This window comes from Anomaloglossus baeobatrachus, chromosome 3, assembly GCF_048569485.1.
Source record: "Anomaloglossus baeobatrachus isolate aAnoBae1 chromosome 3, aAnoBae1.hap1, whole genome shotgun sequence".
NCBI classification, from domain to species: domain Eukaryota; kingdom Metazoa; phylum Chordata; class Amphibia; order Anura; family Aromobatidae; genus Anomaloglossus; species Anomaloglossus baeobatrachus.
This window is the reverse complement of record NC_134355.1, coordinates 21,722,439-21,749,862: the sequence shown is the minus strand read 5'-3', so window position 1 is coordinate 21,749,862 and position 27,424 is coordinate 21,722,439. Positions and strand designations below refer to the sequence as shown.

The 27,424-nt window shown below is 44.9% G+C and overlaps 1 protein-coding gene across 1 annotated transcript in view; it reads left to right on the top strand.

Moving 5' to 3' along the window:
• Positions 1-27,424, top strand: part of LOC142294877 (calpain-13-like) — a 174,005-nt gene that overhangs the window by 57,011 nt on the left and 89,570 nt on the right. Inside the window, exons 7-10 of the mRNA XM_075337937.1 lie at positions 3,149-3,234; positions 22,298-22,372; positions 25,147-25,307; positions 25,573-25,727. Of these exons, the coding sequence (XP_075194052.1) occupies positions 3,149-3,234; positions 22,298-22,372; positions 25,147-25,307; positions 25,573-25,727 (477 nt within the window). The remainder of the gene's footprint in view (positions 1-3,148; positions 3,235-22,297; positions 22,373-25,146; positions 25,308-25,572; positions 25,728-27,424) is intronic.

Sequence of the window (27,424 nt, the reverse complement as noted above, 5' to 3'; positions counted from 1 at the left end):
TACTGCTCCTATGTACAAGAATATAACTACTATAATACTTCACCCTATGTACAAGAATATAACTACTATAATACTGCCCCCTATGTACAAGAATATAACTACTATAATACTGCCCCCTATGTACAAGAATATAACTACTATAATACTGCCCCCTATGTACAAGAATATAACTACTATAATACTGCCCCCTATGTACAAGAATATAACTACTATAATACTGGCCCCTATGTACAAGAATATAACTACTATAATACTTCACCCTATGTACAAGAATATAACTACTATAATACTGCTCCTATGTACAAGAATATAACTACTATAATACTGCTCCTATGTACAAGAATATAACTACTATAATACTGCTCCTATGTACAAGAATATAACTACTATAATACTGCCCCCTATGTACAAGAATATAACTACTATAATACTGCTCCTATGTACAAGAATATAACTACTATAATACTGCTCCTATGTACAAGTATATAACTACTATAATACTGCTCCTATGTACAAGAATATAACTACTATAATACTGCCCCTATGTACAAGAATATAACTACTATAATACTGCCCCTATGTACAAGAATATAACTACTATAATACTGCTCCTATGTACAAGAATATAACTACTATAATACTGCCCCCATGTACAAGTATATAACTACTATAATACTGTCCCCTATGTACAAGAATATAACTACTATAATACTGCCCCCATGTACAAGAATATAACTACTATAATACTGCCCCTATATACAAGAATATAACTACTATAATACTGCCCCTATGTACAAGAATATAACTACTATAATACTGCCCCTATGTACAAGAATATAACTACTATAATACTGCCCCTATATACAAGAATATATAAGTACTATAATACTGCTCCTATGTACAATAATATAACTACTATAATACTGCCCCTATATACAAGAATATAACTACTATAATACTGCCCCTATGTACAAGAATATAACTACTATAATACTGCTCCTATGTACAAGAATATAACTACTATAATACTGCCCCTATGTACAAGAATATAACTACTATAATACTGTCCCTATGTACGGGAATATAACTACTATAATACTGCTCCTATGTACAAGAATATAACTACTATAATACTGCCCCCATGTACAAGAATATAACTACTATAATACTGCCCCTATATACAAGAATATATAAGTACTATAATACTGCTCCTATGTACAATAATATAACTACTATAATACTGCCCCTATATACAAGAATATAACTACTATAATACTGCCCCTATGTACAAGAATATAACTACTATAATACTGCTCCTATGTACAAGAATATAACTACTATAATACTGCCCCTATGTACAAGAATATAACTACTATAATACTGTCCCTATGTACGGGAATATAACTACTATAATACTGCTCCTATGTACAAGAATATAACTACTATAATACTGCCCCTATGTACAAGAATATAACTACTATAATACTGCTCCTATGTACAAGAATATAACTACTATAATACTGCCCCTATGTACAAGAATAATAATACTACCCCTATGTACAAGAATATAACTGCTATAATACTGCTCCTATGTACAAGAATATAACTACTATAATACTGCCCCTATGTACAAGAATATAACTACTATAATACTGCCCCCTATGTACAAGAATATAACTACTATAATACTGCCTCTATATACAAGAATATAACTACTATAATACTGCTCCAATATACAAGAATATAACTACTATAATACTGCCCCCTATGTACAAGAATATAACTACTATAATACTACCCCTATGTACAAGAATATAACTACTATAATACTGCCCCTATGTACAAGAATATAACTACTATAATACTGCCCCTATGTACAAGAATATAACTACTATAATACTGCCCCTATGTACAACAATATAACTACTATAATACTGCCCCTATGTACGGGAATATAACTACTATAATACTGCTCCTATGTACAAGAATATAACTACTATAATACTGCCCCCTATGTACAAGAATATAACTACTATAATACTGCCCCCTATGTACAAGAATATAACTACTATAATACTGCTCCTATGTACAAGAATATAACTACTATAATACTGCCCCCTATGTACAAGAATATAACTACTATAATACTGCCCCCTATGTACAAGAATATAACTACTATAATACTGCCCCCTATGTACAAGAATATAACTACTATAATACTGCTCCCTATGTACAAGAATATAACTACTATAATACTGCTCCCTATGTACAAGAATATAACTACTATAATACTGCTCCCTATGTACAAGAATATAACTACTATAATACTGCTCCCTATGTACAAGAATATAACTACTATAATACTGCTCCCTATGTACAAGAATATAACTACTATAATACTGCTCCAATATACAAGAATATAACTACTATAATACTGCCCCTATGTACAGGAATATAACTACTATAATACTGCTCCCTATGTACAAGAATATAACTACTATAATACTGCTCCAATATACAAGAATATAACTACTATAATACTGCCCCTATGTACAAGAATATAACTACTATAATACTGCCCCCTATGTACAAGAATATAACTGCTATAATACTGCCTTTATGTACAAGAATATAACTACTATAATACTGCATACTTTTGCTCTCATAGACATGTGATATTGGATCATTTACCTTTTATTAGAAAAAGTTTAATATTTTTGATTCATTTTTTTTTATGTTTTTTTTGTTTACTTGTGTGAAAATCTGATATAGTTTTAAGTAAAATTTATGGAGAAATATGGATTATTCTGAAGGGTTCACAAACTTTCAGGCAACATTGTATGTATAGATTGGGTGCTGTAATTAATATGGCCACAGCTCCATCTACTGGAGAGAATGAGGATTGCGGCCGTACTCATTTATCAAGTTTTCAGATTTCTGTTACAGTATTGGAGTCTTTATATTTTCGCTGCTCAATTACTGGGAAGAAGCATTTGTAGGAGCGCTCAGTCGCATGTAATCGGCCAGTGTAGGGTCTGGTTCACACGCTGCGTTTTGCTGCATCTTCGGACTGTGACTTCTCTGTGCATTTACTAAGGAGAGGATTTATTACTAACACTGATATATAAATGTCATATATTTCCCCCAGATTGAATATAACAACAGATTAGAAGACATTGTTCGGGTTTGGAATCCTTGGGGGCAGGGAGAGTGGAACGGACGCTGGAGCGATGGGTAAGCACCGGCCGCCAAAAACTTGTGTTTGCACAACTTTTTTGCCAGTGGATCTCTGCAGGATCCGCTGTAACTGATGATTACACGACATGTGAACAGTTGTATGACTTTCTAATTTACTGTGGCCCTTATTTATCAGCAGTTTTTTGTTTCCGTTACCGACTATCATTATCTAATTTGCGTCTTTTTTTTTTTGGGGGATTTGGGGGCAGCCTTTCCCTTTTTCACATGTTTCAGCCTAATTCATTATTTGCAACTTTTTGAAACGTTGGAATGTTTTTGAGCAATTTTCCTCCAGCACAGCGCAGTATAACATCAGTCTAGTGCAGGTTTTTGCACAGTATGAGACATTTGTAAAGATTGTGCAATGTTTTGCCCTGAAAATGTGCAAAAAAGAAAAATCACCAATCAAAAGCATTTTTTATTTTGCACTGAATTCACCAACTTTTAGGAATTTGGCATAAAAAAAACTAAGGGCACAAGATTTAAAAGAAAAAAAAAAAGCTTTTCAAATCTTCAGCATTTTTCAGATGTTTGCTGTACACGCTCCTTCCAAAGGCTCTAGACCCCATACATTACGACTATGTGCGCACAGTGATTTTTTGGTTGCAGAAATTTTCTGCACCAAAATCAGCACCTTGTGGCAGGAAGGTGCACCAAAAACCTCATGCATTTTAGGTGCTTTTTTGGTTCGTTTATATTTACGTTTTTCATGTGTTTTAAATGCGTTTATGGTGCGTTTTTAAGTGTGTTTTTAGATGCGTTTTTAGGTTTGTTTTTCATGGATTTTTAGGTGACTTTTTAATGTTTTTAGGTATATTTTTGGTGTGTTTTTAATACCTTTTTAAGTTTGTATTTGGTGTATTTTTAGGTGCCTTTTGGTGTGTTTTTACATGTGTTTTTGGTGTGTTTCTAGGTATGTTTTTGATATGTTTTAGGCGCATTGTTGGTGCATTTTTAGGTTTGTTTTTGATCTATTTTTAGGTGCCTTTTTGGTGTGTTTTTAGGTTTGTTTTTGATGCATTATTAGGACCGTTTTTGGTGTATTTTTAATATTATTTTTGGTGTATTTTTAGGTGCATTTTTGGTGTGTTTGTTTTTGATTTGCTTTTAGGTGCATTTTTAGGTTTGTTTTTGGTGTATTTTGGTGTATTTTTAGGTGCCTTTTTGGTGTGTTTTTAGGTTTGTTTTTGATGCATTATTAGGATCGTTTTTGGTGTATTTTTAGGTGCATTTTTGGTGTATTTTTAGGTGCATTTTTGGTGTGTTTCTGGTACGTTTCTAGGTATGTTTTTGATTTGCTTTTAGGTGCATTTTTAGGTTTGTTTTTGGTGTATTTTTAGGTGCCTTTTTGGTGTATTTTTAATATTATTTTTGGTGTATTTTTAGGTGCCTTTTTGGTGTGTTTCTGGTACGTTTCTAGGTATGTTTTTGATTTGCTTTTAGGTGCATTTTTAGGTTTGTTTTTGGTGTATTGTTAGGTGCCTTTTTGGTGTATTTTTAAGAACGTTTTTGTGTTTTAGGAGCATTTTTGGGTATGTTTTTGGTGTGTTTTTAGGTGCATTTCTAGGTGTGTTTTGGGTGCCTTTTTGGTGCCATGCTTTTTTTTTAGTAAAATTAATGGCCGGAAGGCCTACAAAATGCAGGGGGGAAAAACACACCAACAATTGACTTGCTGCTTCTTTCTTCTGCACCCAAAATTGCAAGGAAAAGAGAAGTAACGTGCGCACAGCATTTCTGAATTCTCATAGACTTTGCTGGGAAAAGGATAGGCATGCAGATTTGGGCAACAAACTGCACCAAAAAAGTGCACCATGTGCACAAGGTCTATTCAGCTGTGAGATAGATACAATTGTATCCAGACTACACCACACTCTGGGAACTTCACACATCAGAGCAGCTGGGAGTTTGCTACATTGTATCAGTCTTTGCTCTAATTCATGGACACTAAATGCAAACTTTGAAAAAGCTGAGTACGTGAAAGTGTATTTACAAAATGTAGAACTTCTCACCTCTGCACTGATTACACTTCATTCATATGTAATTTTTTCTCCAGCTCTGTCAATCATCAGTGAAGTAGGCGGGGACATGCAAAACAAATGGGCGGAGCAGTGCGCTGAGCCTCTTGGCCACTCCCAGATGTAGCATCCACTTTAATTAGCATATTTAATTAATCTTCAGTTTCTGCAAAACGGAGGCAAGAATTAATACAGTAAAGGTTTAATTTTATAGGGACATTATCCCCAATGAGGTCAAACTGTTCAGCACATTTTATCAGACATGGCCAATATAGGGTCTGAAAGTGACAAAAATGAGCTGTTCACCCCCTCCCGGGCGCCTCCAGGTCCTTATATCTTTTCCATTATACGTAATTCAGTTTATAATACTCAGGTATTGAATGGAAAATGACAAAATTGGCTCAGAATTCTATTCCATCATCAGGGAGAATAAATTTCACTTTCCTGTAATTATTCGGCCGCCCCTAGAAATAATTGATAATTGATGTGAATGTAATGATTCTGCAGAATAGATGTTCACGATAAAAAAAGTTTTATAGTATTAGCGGTGGAAAATGTCAGCAAGATGCGGTATTAATGTATGTGTAGGAAAGAAAAGAATACAGAGATGAGCAAAAGGGTAACAATGTTTTGATCTTTTGGCTTTCAGGCTCCATATCTCTCCATCCTCTACAGCTCTGAGCGTGAGACAACCTTCATTTTATAGACAATCATCTTGGCTTCTCATACATAAATGTGACTTACAGCTAATTAGCATATGATTAGTTATGTAGATTCTCCTCGGGTCACTGCATTGTTACTGTTTTGCTCTTTTCCTTCCTGTATACTACAAATTACAACCTGTTCTCACATTCCCTAATAGCTCAGTGTGTTATTAGGTTGATTCCCAACAGAAAAGGCACTGATTGGAATCAAGAAGCTGCCATGATGAAGATTTCCCAAGAAAAGAGACACATCATCATCCAGCTCATTGATAGTCGTCTCACTTCCAAGAAAATTGCCAAACTGCATCATGTTAGGCCATGGCAGGTGGAAGAATAAGAAATGAAATTCGTCCATCCATCCAAAAGCCAAGAGGTGACGTTCAGGCAAAAATATCGGAGACAACAAGTCGCTCATCACAAGGTCTATCAGTTCTGGAGACACCCGGCAGTGGAGGCGACTCATCACAAGGTCTATCAGTTCTGGTGACACCCGGCAGTGGAGGCGACTCATCACAAGGTCTATCAGTTCTGGTGACACCCGGCAGTGGAGGCGGCTCATCACAAGGTCTATCAGTTCTGGTGACACCCGGCAGTGGAGGCGACTCATCACAAGGTCTATCAGTTCTGGAGACACCCGGCAGTGGAGACGGCTCATCACAAGGTCTATCAGTTCTGGAGACACCCGGCAGTGGAGACGGCTCATCACAAGGTCTATCAGTTCTGGAGACACCCGGCAGTGGAGGCGACTCATCACAAGGTCTATCAGTTCTGGTGACACCCGGCAGTGGAGGCGGCTCATCACAAGGTCTATCAGTTCTGGAGACACCCGGCAGTGGAGGCGACTCATCACAAGGTCTATCAGTTCTGGTGACACCCGGCAGTGGAGGCGGCTCATCACAAGGTCTATCAGTTCTGGTGACACCCGGCAGTGGAGGCGACTCAACACAAGGTCTATCAGTTCTGGTGACACCCGGCAGCGGAGGCGGCTCATCACAAGGTCTATCAGTTCTGGTGACACCCGGCAGTGGAAGCGGCTCATCACAAGGTCTATCAGTTCTGGTGACACCCGGCAGTGGAGGCGGCTCATCACAAGGTCTATCAGTTCTGGTGACACCCGGCAGTGGAGGCGGCTCATCACAAGGTCTATCAGTTCTGGTGACACCCGGCAGTGGAGGCGACTCATCACAAGGTCTATCAGTTCTGGTGACACCCGGCAGCGGAGGCGGCTCATCACAAGGTCTATCAGTTCTGGTGACACCCGGCAGTGGAAGCGGCTCATCACAAGGTCTATCAGTTCTGGTGACACCCGGCAGTGGAGGCGGCTCATCACAAGGTCTATCAGTTCTGGTGACACCCGGCAGTGGAGGCGACTCGTCTGCTCCATAATAGTGAAGTCACAGACGTCCATGCAAGAACCAAGCGACACATGTTACATAAGTGTGGAATGGTGGCCCGAAAAGAGGAGAAGAAGCCGCAACTTCAATATCATCATAAGAAGCATAGGCTCGAATTTACAAAACAGTGCAAAAAGTGGAAGATTGGAAACTGGGGATTTAGAGCAATGAGATGAAGGTCAATAGACTGCTCTAATGGAGGGAAATGGGTCTGGAAGAAACAAGAGAAAAAGAGGCGAGAAATGGAAGGAACTGTGAAGTTCAGTGGAGGAAGCCTGATGATATGGGGATGTTTACTGCCAAAGGAGTTGGATACTTGACCAGGATGGATGGTGGTCTCAATGCTGAGCTATATGTGAGGATCCTACAAGACGAGTTACTTCATACCCTCGAGTACTATGGGTATGAAAAGACGAGATAGTGTTCCAGCAGAACAACGACCCGATGATACGGCGAGATTGGGGAAGAAATGGTGCAATGACGATGAAGTAGAATAGCTGGATTGCCCCACAGTCCCCAGACCTCAACCCAATTCAACACTTGTGGGTAGAAATGAAGACTAAGCTGCATACATTCCCAAGTGAAGAAACCAGTATATAACACTGGGAACGTGGAGAAGAGACCTGACCAGTATACACCAACACTGGGAATGTAGAGAAGAGACCTGACCAGTATACACCAACACTGGGAACGTGTAGAAGAGACCTGACCAGTATACACCAACACTGGGAATATGGAGAAGAGACCTGACCAGTATACACCAACACTGGGAATGTGGAGAAGAGACCTGACCAGTATACACCAACACTGGGAACGTGGAGAAGAGACCTGCCCAGTATACACCAACACTGGGAATGGGGAGAAGAGACCTCAGCCAGTATACACCAACACTGGGAACATGGAGAAGAGACCTGACCAGTATACACCAACACTGGGAACGTGGAGAAGAGACCTGACCAGTATACATCAACACTGGGAATGTGGAGAAGAGACCTCAGCCAGTATACACCAACACTGGGAATGTGGAGAAGAGACCTCAGCCAGTATACACCAACACTAGGAATGTGGAGAAGAGACCTGACCAGTATACACCAACACTGGGAATGTGGAGAAGAGACCTGGCCAGTATGCACCAACACTGGGAACATGGAGAAGAGACCTGACCAGTATACACCAACACTGGGAACATGGAGAAGAGACCTGACCAGTATATACCAACACTGGGAACATAGAGAAGAGACCTGACCAGTATATACCAACACTGGGAACATGGAGAAGAGACCTGACCAGTATATACCAACACTGGGAACATGGAGAAGAGACCTGACCAGTATACACCAACACTGGGAATGTAGAGAAGAGACCTCAGCCAGTATACACCAACACTGGGAACGTGTAGAAGAGACCTGACCAATATACACCAACACTGGGAACATGGAGAAGAGACCTGACCAGTATACACCAACACTGGGAATGTGGAGAAGAGACCTGACCAGTATATACCAACACTGGGAACATAGAGAAGAGACCTGACCAGTATACACCAACACTGGGAACATGGAGAAGAGACCTCAGCCAGTATACACCAACACTGGGAACATGGAGAAGAGACCTCAGCCAGTATACACCAACACTGGGAACATGGAGAAGAGACCTGACCAGTATACACCAACACTGGGAACATGGAGAAGAGACCTGCCCAGTATACACCAACACTGGGAATGTGGAGAAGAGACCTCAGCCAGTATACACCAACACTGGGAACGTGGAGAAGAGACCTGACCAGTATACACCAACACTGGGAACATGGAGAAGAGACCTGACCAGTATACACCAACACTGGGAATGTGGAGAAGAGACCTCAGTCAGTATACACCAACACTGGGAACATGGAGAAGAGACCTGACCAGTATACACCAACACTGGGAATGTAAAGAAGAGACCTCAGCCAGTATACACCAACACTGGGAACATGGAGAAGAGACCTGACCAGTATACACCAACACTGGGAACATGGAGAAGAGACCTGACCAGTATACACCAACACTGGGAATGTAGAGAAGAGACCTCAGCCAGTATACACCAACACTGGGAACGTGGAGAAGAGACCTGACCAGTATACACCAACACTGGGAACGTGGAGAAGGGACCTGACCAGTATACACCAACACTGGGAACGTGGAGAAGAGACCTGACCAGTATACACCAACACTGGGAACGTGGAGAAGAGACCTGACCAGTATACACCAACACTGGGAACATGGAGAAGAGACCTGACCAGTATACACCAACACTGGGAACGTGGAGAAGAGACCTGACCAGTATACACCAACACTGGGAACATGGAGAAGAGACCTGACCAGTATACACCAACACTGGGAATGTGGAGAAGAGACCTCAGCCAGTATACACCAACACTGGGAACGTGGAGAAGAGACCTGACCAGTATACACCAACACTGGGAATGTGGAGAAGAGACCTGACCAGTATACACCAACACTGGGAACATGGAGAAGAGACCTGACCAGTATACACCAACACTGGGAATGTAGAGAAGAGACCTCAGCCAGTATACACCAACACTGGGAATGTGGAGAAGAGACCTGACCAATATACACCAACACTGGGAACATGGAGAAGAGACCTGACCAGTATACACCAACACTGGGAATGTGGAGAAGAGACCTGACCAGTATATACCAACACTGGGAACATGGAGAAGAGACCTGACCAGTATACACCAACACTGGGAACGTGGAGAAGAGACCTCAGCCAGTATACACCAACACTGGGAACATGGAGAAGAGACCTGACCAGTATACACCAACACTGGGAACATGGAGAAGAGACCTGCCCAGTATACACCAACACTGGGAACGTGGAGAAGAGACCTGACCAGTATACACCAACACTGGGAATGTGGAGAAGAGACCTCAGCCAGTATACACCAACACTGGGAACGTGGAGAAGAGACCTGACCAGTATACACCAACACTGGGAACATGGAGAAGAGACCTGACCAGTATACACCAACACTGGGAACGTGGAGAAGAGACCTGACCAGTATACACCAACACTGGGAACATGGAGAAGAGACCTGACCAGTATACACCAACACTGGGAACGTGGAGAAGAGACCTGACCAGTATACACCAACACTGGGAACGTGGAGAAGAGACCTAACCAGTATACAACAACACTGGGAACGTGGAGAAGAGACCTGACCAGTATACACCAACACTGGGAACGTGGAGAAGAGACCTGACCAGTATACACCAACACTGGGAATGTGGAGAAGGGACCTGACCAGTATACACCAACACTGGGAACATGGAGAAGAGACCTGACCAGTATTCACCAACACTGGGAACATGGAGAAGAGACCTGACCAGTATACACCAACACTGGGAACGTGGAGAAGAGACCTGACCAGTATACACCAACACTGGGAACGTGGAGAAGAGAACTGACCAGTATACACCAACACTGGGAACATGGAGAAGAGACCTGACCAGTATACACCAACACTGGGAATGTGGAGAAGAGACCTCAGCCAGTATACACCAACACTGGGAACGTGGAGAAGAGACCTGACCAGTATACACCAACACTGGGAATGTGGAGAAGAGACCTGACCAGTATACACCAACACTGGGAACATGGAGAAGAGACCTGACCAGTATACACCAACACTGGGAATGTAGAGAAGAGACCTCAGCCAGTATACACCAACACTGGGAATGTGGAGAAGAGACCTGACCAATATACACCAACACTGGGAACATGGAGAAGAGACCTGACCAGTATACACCAACACTGGGAATGTGGAGAAGAGACCTGACCAGTATATACCAACACTGGGAACATGGAGAAGAGACCTGACCAGTATACACCAACACTGGGAACGTGGAGAAGAGACCTCAGCCAGTATACACCAACACTGGGAACATGGAGAAGAGACCTGACCAGTATACACCAACACTGGGAACATGGAGAAGAGACCTGCCCAGTATACACCAACACTGGGAACGTGGAGAAGAGACCTGACCAGTATACACCAACACTGGGAATGTGGAGAAGAGACCTCAGCCAGTATACACCAACACTGGGAACGTGGAGAAGAGACCTGACCAGTATACACCAACACTGGGAACATGGAGAAGAGACCTGACCAGTATACACCAACACTGGGAATGTGGAGAAGAGACCTCAGCCAGTATACACCAACACTGGGAACATGGAGAAGAGACCTGACCAGTATACACCAACACTGGGAATGTGGAGAAGAGACCTCAGCCAGTATACACCAACACTGGGAACATGGAGAAGAGACCTGACCAGTATACACCAACACTGGGAACATGGAGAAGAGACCTGCCCAGTATACACCAACACTGGGAACGTGGAGAAGAGACCTGACCGGTATACACCAACACTGGGAACGTGGAGAAGAGACCTGACCAGTATACACCAACACTGGGAACATGGAGAAGAGACCTGACCAGTATACACCAACACTGGGAATGTGGAGAAGAGACCTCAGCCAGTATACACCAACACTGGGAACATGGAGAAGAGACCTGACCAGTATACACCAACACTGGGAACATGGAGAAGAGACCTGACCAGTATACACCAACACTGGGAATGTAGAGAAGAGACCTCAGCCAGTATACACCAACACTGGGAACGTGGAGAAGAGACCTGACCAGTATACACCAACACTGGGAACATGGAGAAGAGACCTGACCAGTATACACCAACACTGGGAATGTGGAGAAGAGACCTCAGCCAGTATACACCAACACTGGGAACATGGAGAAGAGACCTGACCAGTATACACCAACACTGGGAATGTGGAGAAGAGACCTGACCAGTATACACCAACACTGGGAACGTGGAGAAGAGACCTGACCAGTATACACCAACACTGGGAATGTGGAGAAGAGACCTGACCAGTATACACCAACACTGGGAATGTGTGGCAGAGACCTGACCAGTATACACCAACACTGGGAACATGGAGAAGAGACCTGACCAGTATACACCAACACTGGGAACGTGGAGAAGAGACCTGACCAGTATACACCAACACTGGGAACATGGAGAAGAGACCTGACCAGTATACACCAACACTGGGAACGTGGAGAAGAGACCTGACCAGTATACACCAACACTGGGAACATGGAGAAGAGACCTGACCAGTATACACCAACACTGCGAACGTGGAGAAGAGACCTGACCAGTATACACCAACACTGGGAACGTGGAGAAGAGACCTGACCAGTATACACCAACACTGGGAACGTGGAGAAGAGACCTAACCAGTATACAACAACACTGGGAACGTGGAGAAGAGACCTGACCAGTATACACCAACACTGGGAACGTGGAGAAGAGACCTGACCAGTATACACCAACACTGGGAATGTGGAGAAGGGACCTGACCAGTATACACCAACACTGGGAACATGGAGAAGAGACCTGACCAGTATTCACCAACACTGGGAACATGGAGAAGAGACCTGACCAGTATACACCAACACTGGGAACATGGAGAAGAGACCTGACCAGTATACACCAACACTGGGAACATGGAGAAGAGACCTGACCAGTATACACCAACACTGGGAATGTGGAGAAGAGACCTGACCAGTATACACCCACACTGGGAACATGGAGAAGAGACCTGACCAGTATTCACCAACACTGGGAACATGGAGAAGAGACCTGACCAGTATACACCAACACTGGGAACATGGAGAAGAGACCTGACCAGTATACACCAACACTGGGAACATGGAGAAGAGACCTGACCAGTATACACCAACACTGGGAACCTGGAGAAGAGACCTGACCAGTATACACCAACACTGGGAACATGGAGAAGAGACCTGACCAGTATATACCAACACTGGGAACGTGGAGAAGAGACCTGACCAGTATACACCAACACTGGGAACCTGGAGAAGAGACCTGGCCAGTATACACCAACACTGGGAACCTGGAGAAGAGACCTGACTAGTATACACCAACACTGGGAACGTGGAGAAGAGACCTGACCAGTATACACCAACACTGGGAACATGGAGAAGAGACCTGACCAGTATACACCAACACTGGGAATGTGGAGAAGAGACCTCAGCCAGTATACACCAACACTGGGAACATGGAGAAGAGACCTGACCAGTATACACCAACACTGGGAACATGGAGAAGAGACCTGACCAGTATACACCAACACTGGGAATGTAGAGAAGAGACCTCAGCCAGTATACACCAACACTGGGAACGTGGAGAAGAGACCTGACCAGTATACACCAACACTGGGAACATGGAGAAGAGACCTGACCAGTATACACCAACACTGGGAATGTGGAGAAGAGACCTCAGCCAGTATACACCAACACTGGGAACATGGAGAAGAGACCTGACCAGTATACACCAACACTGGGAATGTGGAGAAGAGACCTGACCAGTATACACCAACACTGGGAACGTGGAGAAGAGACCTGACCAGTATACACCAACACTGGGAATGTGGAGAAGAGACCTGACCAGTATACACCAACACTGGGAATGTGTGGCAGAGACCTGACCAGTATACACCAACACTGGGAACATGGAGAAGAGACCTGACCAGTATACACCAACACTGGGAACGTGGAGAAGAGACCTGACCAGTATACACCAACACTGGGAACATGGAGAAGAGACCTGACCAGTATACACCAACACTGGGAACGTGGAGAAGAGACCTGACCAGTATACACCAACACTGGGAACATGGAGAAGAGACCTGACCAGTATACACCAACACTGCGAACGTGGAGAAGAGACCTGACCAGTATACACCAACACTGGGAACGTGGAGAAGAGACCTGACCAGTATACACCAACACTGGGAACGTGGAGAAGAGACCTAACCAGTATACAACAACACTGGGAACGTGGAGAAGAGACCTGACCAGTATACACCAACACTGGGAACGTGGAGAAGAGACCTGACCAGTATACACCAACACTGGGAATGTGGAGAAGGGACCTGACCAGTATACACCAACACTGGGAACATGGAGAAGAGACCTGACCAGTATTCACCAACACTGGGAACATGGAGAAGAGACCTGACCAGTATACACCAACACTGGGAACATGGAGAAGAGACCTGACCAGTATACACCAACACTGGGAACATGGAGAAGAGACCTGACCAGTATACACCAACACTGGGAACCTGGAGAAGAGACCTGACCAGTATACACCAACACTGGGAACATGGAGAAGAGACCTGACCAGTATATACCAACACTGGGAACGTGGAGAAGAGACCTGACCAGTATACACCAACACTGGGAACCTGGAGAAGAGACCTGGCCAGTATACACCAACACTGGGAACCTGGAGAAGAGACCTGACTAGTATACACCAACACTGGGAATGTGGAGAAGAGACCTGACCAGTATACACCAACACTGGGAACATGGAGAAGAGACCTGACCAGTATACACCAACACTGGGAACGTGGAGAAGAGACCTGACCAGTATACATCAACACTGGGAACATGGAGAAGAGACCTGACCAGTATACACCAACACTGGGAACGTGGAGAAGAGACCTGACCAGTATACACCAACACTGGGAACATGGAGAAGAGACCCGACCGGTATACACCAACACTGGGAACATGGAGAAGAGACCTGACCAGTATACACCAACACTGGGAATGTGGAGAAGAGACCTGACCAGTATACACCAACACTGGGAATGTGGAGAAGAGACCTGACCAGTATACACCAACACTGGGAACATGGAGAAGAGACCTGACCAGTATACACCAACACTGGGAATGTGGAGAAGAGACCTGACCAGTGTACACCAACACTGGGAATGTGGAGAAGAGACCTGACCAGTATGTACCAACACTGGGAACGTGGAGAAGAGACCTAACCAGTATACACCAACACTGGGAACATGGAGAAGAGACCTGACCAGTGTACACCAACACTGGGAATGTGGAGAAGAGACCTGACCAGTATACACCAACACTGGGAACATGGAGAAGAGACCTGACCAGTGTACACCAACACTGGGAATGTGGAGAAGAGACCTGACCAGTATGCACCAACACTGGGAACGTGGAGAAGAGACCTAACCAGTATACACCAACACTGGGAACGTGGAGACGAGATCTGGGAGCAGATATCGGTCCTGACATGCTTGAATCTGATGGGGAGCCCAAAAGGATCCAAAGGGGAATACACAAATAATGAAAATTAAAATATAGATTTTAAGAAGCAAAACAGTAACAATGCAGTGACATGACAAGAATCTACATAACTAATCATATGCTAAATAGCTGCAAGTCACATTTCTGTATGAGAAGCCAAGATGATTATCCATAAAATCAAGGTCGTCTCAGGCTCAGAGCTGTAGTGGATGGTGAGATATGGAGCCTGAAAGGCAAAGGTGCAAAACATTGTTACCCTTTTGCTCATCAGCGTTTTTACTGAGCAGAAAAGTCTGAAGGTCAGGATCATGATAATCAATCATTTTTGTAATTCATCATTTTTGAGTTTTCAGCTCTCCTCTCGGTTATGGTACTCACACAGCAATCACAACTGTAGAGACAGTAGACAGAAAATTGCCATCTCCCACTGGTCACAAACAGAAAATGTCAGTGACTGAAATGATAATTAAAGCCACAAGATGGCGCTGTGGAGCATTCCATAACTTGTGCCTGAGCTGATGTTTTCTCAGTATAGCACACCCAGTGGTCAGGCATGGTACTGCAGATACAACTAACTTTAACAAACTATACACTTACATATGTAACATAAATCATGTATTTTGAGACAATCATTAATGCATATATCTTATATCTTCTAATTAGAATTATGTGCATCACTTGCAATGTCACATCTTACCTGTTGCTAAATAGCTGGAAATCAATGATGGCATTAGAGAATGTGTCGCGGGCGGGGAGGAGGGTGTCAGCACACTACGCTCACCCCTTCTGCTCGGGTCCGGCGGCCGCTGCTCAGTGGTGGCTCGAACTGTAGGCCGGATCCCGGGGGTTTCTCGAGCGGCACTCCTCGCCCGTGAGTGAAAGGGGGTTGTTGGGTGTGGGGATTGTTTATTGTCCGTGACGCCACCCACGGTTGTGGTGATTTCACCACCGCTGCTCAATACGGGGATCCCTGGGATGGTGATGGGGAGCAGCCAGGTGTTGTGTTGCCCCTCCGTGGGTAGGGGTTGGTGATCCCGGGGCCCGGTGATGGCTTGGGAGGTGCAGGGCCTGGTGGGCGCGGGGACGCGGGGGCAGCGCTGTGCCTTGCGGCACTGTGGTACTCACTCAGCCTGAGACGTTGACACAGTTTATACGGTAAACCAGACGGCTGGTAAGACGGTCCCACGGACGGCTGCACTTGCTCTCCCGGTAGATGACGGTGATGTCCCTTTTCCTAGCACCTTGGTGTACTTGTTGGTTGCGATGGGTCCCCACCGGTAACCCGCTCCCCGGCTTCAAGCTGGACCGGGGGAGCTCTACTCTTTGCCCGCAGGCGCTGGCCCTAAGAAACTTGTGCCTTGGCGGTGGCGGTGTCTCTTTTACACTGGCTGGACTGTTGACTTCAATCGGGACTTGGTTGTTGGGGGATCTACGTCCCCTTCACTGACGGATTCGGCAAATTGTGGCGACTCCTAGCCTTGCCGGGGTCCGAGAGGCCCCTGCCCTGGTGCTGACTGTCCTTCGGAACACTGCTCCAGACCACCGGGCACACAGCCTACGGGGTCCTTCCAGGAACTTCCAAACGGTCCCCCTTCAGACAGTCACCGCCGTTGCTGACCTTGCTGACCTGCCCTGCACTTAGCTGGACTCTTCAGGCTTTGCACACTCCTTCTGTTCTGTCACCACTCTTGCTTTCCTCCTTTACTACTTTTCTTTCTTTACTTTCACTTAGCTTATCTGCTCCTCACTCAAGCTCTTCCCTGAGCTGACTCTGTTGTTTACTCAAGCTCATCCCTGAGCTGACTGCCTGGTTTCTCCCGCCTCCAGAGCTGTGATCTCCTCGGTGGGCGGAGCCAACCGCCTGGCCCACCCCCTGGTGTGAATCATCAGCCTCTGGAGGAAGTCAACAAGGATTTTTGGTTAGCTTAGATGTTTCTACCTGGGATGTAGGGTGTGGTGGTGTGTGACCTGTGTCCCCTGGCTTGCCCAGGGCGACACATTCCCCCTTAGCAAAATGCAGACCGTCCGCGGGCTGCCGTCCAACACCGGATTTATTTTTCTGTAAAAGATAACATAATAATAATATAACATATTTACATTTTTAATAACTCTTCCCAAGACGGGAGGCACATTTCTTTAACGTTGCATAACGGTTTACGGTTACGGTTTCCGCTCTCTCCCACCCAAGCAACCTGGCCCTGATGCTGCCCCTAAAGCCCAGGCAGCACCCCTTGACCCACAGTCCAGCACACGGTACCCGAGCGGGATCTGTCCTTCCCTCCAGAGGGTAGCCACCGGTTCCTTTGGTGGCTGGGCCCCAGCCTGCTCTGCTGAGGGCCCTCCCTCCAACCTGCCTCTCCGGAGGCGGCATTGCGGAAAACGGTAATGGCAAACAACATATTTACAAGCCACTTAACGTTTGTGGGTGCCCTGCAAGTTCACGGGCTTGTCCATGGAAAGTCCTCCATGCAAAAACACTTTTTAAACGGACCCCACAGGGACAACGGTGCCGGTTCCGGCCGGTTCAATCACAAAGCAAATCAGGTGAGGTACTCGGTAATCATCTTCATCATTCTTTCAAACTTTTTCAAACTTTTAAACAAACAAAGTGGTGGTCCCAACGGGGACTGGACAACGGACATCCGCTGCCCTACTCGTACTTTTCTGCTGAGGCGGACCCATCCTCTGCCACCAGCACATCAAACATGCACTGACATGCCTGCGGTGACAGGGGCACCCGGTACACATTTCCACCGGTACGCGGGGTATGGACAACCACGGGGCCTCCTACATAGCGGGAACGCTCACTTGCTTCTTCAAACTCAACAGCGGACCCGAGGCTGGGGTAGGAGTCATCACCTCTTGTTCCTGCGTCAGGCGGGTTGCCGCCAGCTGCCGCAGCCTCCTGGCCTCCAGCATCCAACACTTCAGCCCCTTCTGCGGTAGCATGGAGCAGCAGAGTAGGCGAGCTCATACTGAGGCGCCCCATAAGTAACGGCAAGGGCGATGCATAGGCCGAGACTAGGCCGGGCCCCTCAGCCGTAGCGGCCGGTCCAGGTAGGACATAGGGACATGGGTCACCAGTCGACTCTGCTACATCCATTCCCCCTCCGTACATCGGGGTAGTCGTAGTCAGCATCTCCACCTCACTGGTCCACTGTTCCATCATCTGGAGGATTTGTTCCTGTTGACGCTGGTGGAACTGAATCACCCGGGCCTTCATCCAGGCCACGGTTCCAGGCTCAGGGTCTGGCACAGTCACTGCTGGGACTTCTGGCACCATGCTGTTATGGGGCCGCGGCTCCAGCGGTTCCCCTTGGTGTACTTCAGGGACGTCCCGGACGTCTGCAGCCGGCTGGTCCGCCGGAGCGGCTGGGCAGGGTATCGCTACTGGTTGGGCAGGTAGCGGGCCTAATGGTGGGGCGGCAGCAGCTATTACGGGTAGCAGGGAGAGAGGTAGGGTGAGCGGAAGCCGGCCGAGCCCCTCAGCTCTAACGGCCGATCCCTCAGGAATACAGGGGCGTGGGTCGCTTACCTGCTCCTCCAAATCCTCTTCTGCCTCGCGTCTCCACATAGCAGCCACCACGTCCGCCATGTCGGTCTCCCACTCCTCCAGGAGGAGTTGCATATGAGCCTGCAGACGGTTACTCAGCGGGACGGTCCGGTCCCTCAACCACGTCGCCGTGCCGGGCGCGGGGGCTTCCTCGTTGGGAGTTGGATCGTACATCTTGGCAATCGTGCCTTCCAGGAACCCAGTATTGCTGCAGAGTCCTGGCGTCTCTGCTCTTATAACTGCAGCTACATGCAGCCAGCCGCCATCGCGTCCCCCTTAGCTCTTTCCGGCCCCTCCTCTCTCGGGGCGGGGTTTTGGCCTTCGCGCCTCTACTACTCGAGAAGACGCTCGAGCGGGAACTTTTCGCGCCAAAGATGGCGGCTTCTGAAATTTTTCTGCCGGATACCTCCGGCGGTAACAAGGCGCACCTCTACCAGACGGCAGAGCGGTAAGATCCTGTTCGTGACGCCAAGTTGTCGCGGGCGGGGAGGAGGGTGTCAGCACACTACGCTCACCCCTTCTGCTCGGGTCCGGCGGCCGCTGCTCAGTGGTGGCTCGAGCTGTAGGCCGGATCCTGGGGGTTTCTCGAGCGGCACTCCTCGCCCATGAGTGAAAGGGGGTTGTTGGGTGTGGGGATTGTTTATTGTCCGTGACGCCACCCACGGTTGTGGTGATTTCACCACCGCTGCTCAATACGGGGATCCCGGGGATGGTGATGCGGAGCAGCCAGGTGTTGTGTTGCCCCTCCATGGGTAGGGGTTGGTGATCCCGGGGCCCGGTGATGGCTTGGGAGGTGCAGGGCCTGGTGGGCGCGGGGACGCGGGGGCAGCGCTGTGCCTTGCGGCACTGTGGTACTCACTCAGCCTGAGACGTTGACACAGTTTTTACGGTAAACCAGACGGCTGGTAAGACGGTCCCACGGACGGCTGCAATTGCTCTCCCGGTAGATGACGGTGATGTCCCTTTTCCTAGCACCTTGGTGTACTTGTTGGTTGCGATGGGTCCCCACCGGTAACCCGCTCCCCGGCTTCAAGCTGGACTGGGGGAGCTCTACTCTTTGCCCGCAGGCGCTGGCCCTAAGAAACTTGTGCCTTGGCGGTGGCGGTGTCTCTTTTACACTGGCTGGACTGTTGCCTTCAATCGGGACTTGGTTGTTGGGGGATCTACGTCCCCTTCACTGACGGATTCGGCAAATTGTGGCGACTCCAAGCCTTGCCGGGGTCCGAGAGGCCCCTGCCCTGGTGCTGACTGTCCTTCGGAACACTGCTCCAGACCGCCGGGCACACAGCCTACGGGGTCCTTCCAGGAACTTCCAAACGGTCCCCCTCCAGACAGTCACCGCCGTTGCTGACCTTGCTGACCTGCCCTGCACTTAGCTGGACTCCTCAGGCTTTGCACACTCCTTCTGTTCTGTCACCACTCTTGCTTTCCTCCTTTACTACTTTTCTTTCTTTACTTTCACTTAGCTTATCTGCTCCTCACTCAAGCTCTTCCCTGAGCTGACTCTGTTGTTTACTCAAGCTCGTCCCTGAGCTGACTGCCTGGTTTCTCCCGCCTCCAGAGCTGTGATCTCCTCGGTGGGCGGAGCCAACCGCCTGGCCCGCCCCCTGGTGTGAATCATCAGCCTCTGGAGGAAGGCAACAAGGATTTTTGGTTAGCTTAGATGTTTCTACCTGGGATGTAGGGTGTGGTGGTGTGTGACCTGTGTCCCCTGGCTTGCCCAGGGCGACACAAATGCATGCACCACCTAGTGGCCAAAATGCAATAGTTCTATTAGTTGAATCATTAGCTTTACTGTCAATAATGTGTACAATCACGGGAGCACAACTTATTGCATATCATTTAAATTAATAAATGACAAACTCAGCTCTGCTACAATTGCACAAAGAATCATAATTTGAAATTTTCATGTAAAGTTATTTTCTTCTGATAAGGCGGCTTTCACACTACGTTTTTTTCACACACGTCCTGAACATTTTTTTGCTGCAAAATCGGATCCTGTTTTTCTAAAGAGAAACGCATGTGTTATTTTACAGGATCCTGTCACTTGAAATGATGGGCGGGCATTGGAGTCATGTGATCGGGAGTGAGGGAAACTGAACGTGACAGACTGGAAATTCAGATAGAGAAAGAGAGCGAGAAAAAGAGAGAAAAAAGAGAGAGAGAAAAAGAGAGAAAAAAAGAGAGAGAAAAAAAGAGAGAGAAATTGAGAGAGAAAGTGAGAGAAAAAAGAGAGAAATTGAGAGAGAAAATGAGAGAGAAAAAAAGAGAGAGAAAAAGAGAGAAAAAGGAGAAAAGAGAAAAAGAGAGTTGTTTCTCTTCTGTTTTTTTACAGAGAGAAAGAGAGCAAAAAAAGAGAGAGAAAAAGAGAGAGAAAAAAGAGAGAGAAATTGAGAGAGAAAATGAGAGAAAAAAAAGAGAGAGAAAAAGAGAGAAAAAAGAGAAAAGAGAAAAAGAGAGAAAAAGAGAGAGAGAGAGCAAAAAAAAGAGAGAAAAAGAGAGAGAAAAAAGAGAGAAAAAGTGCGAGAAACAAGAGAGAAAAAAGAGAGAAAAAGAGAGAAAATGAGAGAGAGAAAATGAGAGAGAGAAAAGAGAGAGAGAAAAAAAGAGATAGAAAAAAGAGAGAGAAAAAGAGAGGGATGGAAAGTGAGAAGGAGAGAGAGAGGAAAAAAGAGGAAAAAGGAAATAGAGAGAGAGAGAAAAAGAGAGAGAAAAAGAGAGGAAAAAAGGAAAAAGAGGAAAAAGAGAGAGAGAAAAAGAGAGAAAAGAGAGAGAAAAAGAGAACGAGAAAAAGAGAGGAAAAGAGAGGAAAAAAAGAGAGAGAAAGAGAAAAAGAGAGAAAAAAGAGGAAAAAAGGAGAGAAAAAAGAGAGAGAAAACAAGAGAGAGAAAAAAGAGAGAGCGGGAGAGAGAGACACTACCGCTGCCATCATCACTGCACACACGCAGGCACTACCGACCACACCATAAGTATGTGCAGCACTTGCAGTTCCACCGCTGACCTCTTGGAGTGCTAAAGTGCAGAACATCAATGATGGAATCAGCAAATAATGTGCTCATGCGCCACCTAGTGGTCAAAGTGGATAATACACAAAATGCTATGAAGAGCTTCAAAGTAAAACTATCCTGGTATCTTCTGTACTGGAAATGTTTCTCTCTTCCAGGGCTTCTCAATGGGACAGAGTTCGGCCAGAGATAAGGAAGAAGTTGAACGTTGACAGGAATGATGGAGAATTTTGGTATGTTTTTTATCCAACCATAGATACCGTCATTCAATCTCAGGATTAATAAAGGTTTTGTTTACATCATGTGATGCTTGCCAAATTAAAGGGACTCATCATGTGGACTGTATCCTATCTGTTAAATAATACCTTTCACCAATTTGGCCACATCATTGAACAATGACTGCGGAGCTGAATAAAACCTCTTTTTATATTTCTTTTTTCTCATCCATGTTGCAGAGATATTGGTTTGTAAAATTTTTATTTTGATTTATAAATGCAAGTTGGCACTACCACCAGAGATTTGTCTTGGGGGAGTGTACTTCTTCCCTTGTATGACCTTGACCAAGTAAGTAGGAGGCATCAAGCAAAAGGGACTCATCCATAGACAAGCTTATAAAAGGCTACTCTGTGTGAGGTCTGTAATAACACACAGCTGTGAAGAGTACAGCAGAGCTATGTGTCATTACAAACACCTCCAGGAAGTTTAATCTTATGGCAGTCAGTGTGTGGGAGGAGAGTAATACAGAGTTATGTGTCAGTACAAACACCTTCAGGAGCTTTAATCTCATGGCAGTTAGTGTGAGGAGAGGGACGTAAAGCAGAGCTATGTGTCATTACAAACACCTCCAGGAGCTTTAATGTTATGACAGTCAGTGTGCGGGAGGAAAGTAATACAGAGTTATGTGTCAATACAAACACTTCCAGGAGTTTTAATCTCATGGCAGTTAGTGTGAGGGGAGGGGCGTAAAGCAGAGCTATGTGTCATTACAAACACCTCCAGGAGCTTTAATGTTATGACAGTCAGTGTGCGGGAGGAAAGTAATACAGAGTTATGTGTCAATACAAACACTTCCAGGAGTTTTAATCTCATGGCAGTTAGTGTGAGGGGAGGGGCGTAAAGCAGAGCTATGTGTCATTACAAACACCTCCAGGAGCTTTAATCTCATGGCAGTCAGTGTGAGGGGAGGGGCGTAAAGCAGAGCTATGTGTCATTACAAACACCTCAAGGAGCTTTAATCTCATGGCAGTCAGTGTGGGAGGAGGAGACTAATGCAGAGCTATGTGTCATTACAAACATCTCCAGAAGCTTTAATCTCATGGAACTCAGGGTGGAGTAGGGAAGAAATGCAGAGCTACATGTCATTATAAACATCTCCTGGAGCTTTAATCTCATTGTAGTAAATGTGGGGGGAGGGTAGTAATGCAAAGCTATGTGTCATTACAAACACCTCCAGGAGCTTTAATCTCATGGCAGTCAGTGTGAGGGGAGGGGCGTAAAGCGGAGCTATGTGTCATTATAAACACCTCTAGGAGCTTTAATCTCATGGCAGTCAGTGTGGGGGGAGAGGAGTAATAAAGAAGTTTTGTGTCATTATAAACATCTTGAGGAGCTTTAATCTCATGGCAGTCAGTGTGGGGCGAGGAGACTAATGCAGAGCTATGTGTCATTACAAACACCTCCAGGAGCTTTAATCTGTTATAATTATCTATTAATTCTGGGGCCAATACCATCCTTCTTTTTTCCTTTTGGCATTGATGTGTTTATAACATTTTTGGGGGTTTATTTTAATGTCTTTGATGATTTTTGTTTCAGTAGCTAATTTGCTACATGCACACATACAGTGCACAGGCATGCGCATGTACAATACGCAGACATGCCTAGATACAGTACACCAACATGCACACACTGACATGCCTCTACCCAAACATAAACACAAACATACAGGCATACATATACTTGAAGACATATTAATAAATATACTGACACAGAGGTATTTTTAACATGAGGGCACAGTGTACATGTCTGCTAAAATAATGGCCATAGAAGCAATAGAAGCAACAGAGGGGCCATAGAAGAAACAGGTGGCCCTGCACAGCTCTTGGGGGAGTGGCCCAGGTGGCATTTGCCCCTCTGTCCCCCCTCCAAGGCCCACCCTGTCACACAGTTTTGCACAAACTCCACCTATTATCATGACAGCACTGGGCGCTGTTCAGATTACAGATTCTGACACTCCGCCCAATGGTTTCTCTGGTGTCTGGGATCAACACAAAGAGACTTGGGCATCGACCTGCTGTGTGCTGATTGATAGGCAGGCTAGCAAGAGATAATCTCTGCTAGTCTGCTTGATCCTTAGGTCTCCCCACAACATGTGACCAATCACATTTGCTCCCCTCCTATTTATGCTGGTTGAAACGTTCCACCCATGCCAGCTATAGTTTATTCTATGTTAGCTTGTGAGGTGTGGTGTCCCAGACTTACTGGTGAAATTTGTGCTATTTGATTGGTGCGGTTGTGGAGTTTACCCCCTGTTGTTTTGTTCTTCCTTCCTGATCTTTTTTTCCTCCTGAATCTCATATTGTGTTATCTTGTGTGTGCTGTGTGACAGAGTGTTGGTTTTTCCCATCTGTCCTTATCTGTGGGTTTCAGCACACTCCTGTCCCGTCCGTCCATAAGGAAGGAGGAATCAGATCAGGACTGGTCACGAGCAGGGCCAGTAACAGGACTCAGGCCTCTCCACCATCAAAAGTATCCCTGAGAATAGCTTGAGGGACAGCTTAGGACCCCGATTCCCCGCTCTCCCAGTCATCGTGACACAGCCTGCCCCTGTATCTATTATTATCTGTACTCATAGATATCACTGTGTTATCTGTGGTGTTTACGGGGTCTTAAGGCCCCGTCACACTTACCTGGTGGGTTGGGGGCTTGTCCCCTGATATAGCTCTTATTTTCTAGCTGTAACTTGTATCGTATGTTTTTAGCTTTTGTTAATGTCCATTCTTGTCATTAGGATGTCCTGCCCGGATTTCATGCAATACTTTGGCCAAGTGAACATCTGTGACCAATCACCGACCTTCTTGGATTTTGGAAACCCCCAGCATGTCTGGGAGACCACCAGCTACTACAACCAGTGGGTGCGGGGCAGCACTGCTGGGGGGTGTAGTTCTGCAGGTTTGTCACACAGTATTTCCCTGTATAACCTGCAGCAATTTTCCATGTATGACTTAGAATCAGAAATGAGCGACCATTGGAAGACGATCAGAGAAGAAGCTGCGGATCTCCAGGGGTGCGGGGCTGAACCCCCAATCCAGTGATCACTGGCTCCTATGGGATCCTCAATTATTATACATTGGATATATATTTACAGTCCGTCCTGCCCTCGTGTTGTATCTACAGGAAAATACTTGATATTCAAACTTATCTCATTTCTATTCAGATGATATGTGGAAAAATCCCCAATACATGATCAATGTCCCTGAGTCACAAGGACCAAAGCGGGGATACAATGTGACCGTGGCTCTAATGCAGAGTCTCAGCAATGAGCGGAAATACAGTCCCCCATGGCTGCCGATAGGATTCGCTTTCTGTAAGGTACGGATAAAATCACAGGACAAAACAAAGTGATATAACTACTATAATACTGCCACTATGTACAAGAGTATAACTACTATAATACTGCCCCTATGTATAAGAATATAACTACTATAATACTGCCCCTATATACAAGAATATAACTACTATAATACTGCCACTATGTACAAGAGTATAACTACTATAATACTGCCCCTATGTATAAGAATATAACTACTATAATACTGCCCCTATGTACAAGAATATAACTACTATAATACTGCCCCTATGTACAGGAATATAACTACTATAATACTGCTCCTATGTACAAGAATATAACTACTATAATACTGCTCCTATATACAAGAATATAACTACTATAATACTGCTCCATATTTACAAGAATATAACTACTATAATACTGCCCCTATATACAAGAATATAACTACTATAATACTGCCCCTATATACAAGAATATAACTACTATAATACTGCCCCTACGTACAAGAATATAACTACTATAATACTGCCCCTATGTAGAAGAATATAACTACTATAATACTGCCCCTATATACAAGAATATAACTACTATAATACTGCCCCTATGTACAAGAATATAACTACTATAATACTGCCCCTACGTACAAGAATATAACTACTATAATACTGCCCCTACGTACAAGAATATAACTACTATAATACTGCCCCTATGTAGAAGAATATAACTACTATAATACTGCCCCTACGTACAAGAATATAACTACTATAATACTGCCCCTATGTACAAGAATATAACTACTATAATACTGCCCCTATGTACAAGAATATAACTACTATAATACTGCCCCTACGTACAAGAATATAACTACTATAATACTGCCCCTATGTACAAGAATATAACTACTATAATACTGCCCCTACGTACAAGAATATAACTACTATAATACTGCCCCTACGTACAAGAATATAACTACTATAATACTGCCCCTATGTAGAAGAATATAACTACTATAATACTGCCCCTATATACAAGAATATAACTACTATAATACTGCCCCTACGTACAAGAATATAACTACTATAATACTGCCCCTATATACAAGAATATAACTACTATAATACTGCCCCTACGTACAAGAATATAACTACTATAATACTGCCCCTATGTACAAGAATATAACTACTATAATACTGCCCCTATGTACAAGAATATAACTACTATAATACTGCCCTCTATGTACAAGAATATAACTATTATAATACTGTCCCGATGTACAAGAATATAACCACTATAATACTGCCCCTATATACAAGAATATAACTACTATAATACTGATCCTATGTACAAGAATATAACTACTATAATACTGATCCTATGTACCAGAATATAACTACTATAATACTGCTCCTATGTACAAGAATATAACTACTATAATACTGCTCCTATGTACAAGAATATAACTACTATAATACTGCTCCCTATGTACAAGAATATAACTACTAAAATACTGCTCCTATGTACAAGAATATAACTACTATAATACTGCTCCTATGTACAAGACTATAACTACTATAATACTGATCCTATGTACAAGAATATAACTACTATAATACTGCTCCCTATGTACAAGAATATAACTACTATAATACTGCCCCTACGTACAAGAATATAACTACTATAATACTGTCCCTATGTACAAGAATATAACTACTATAAT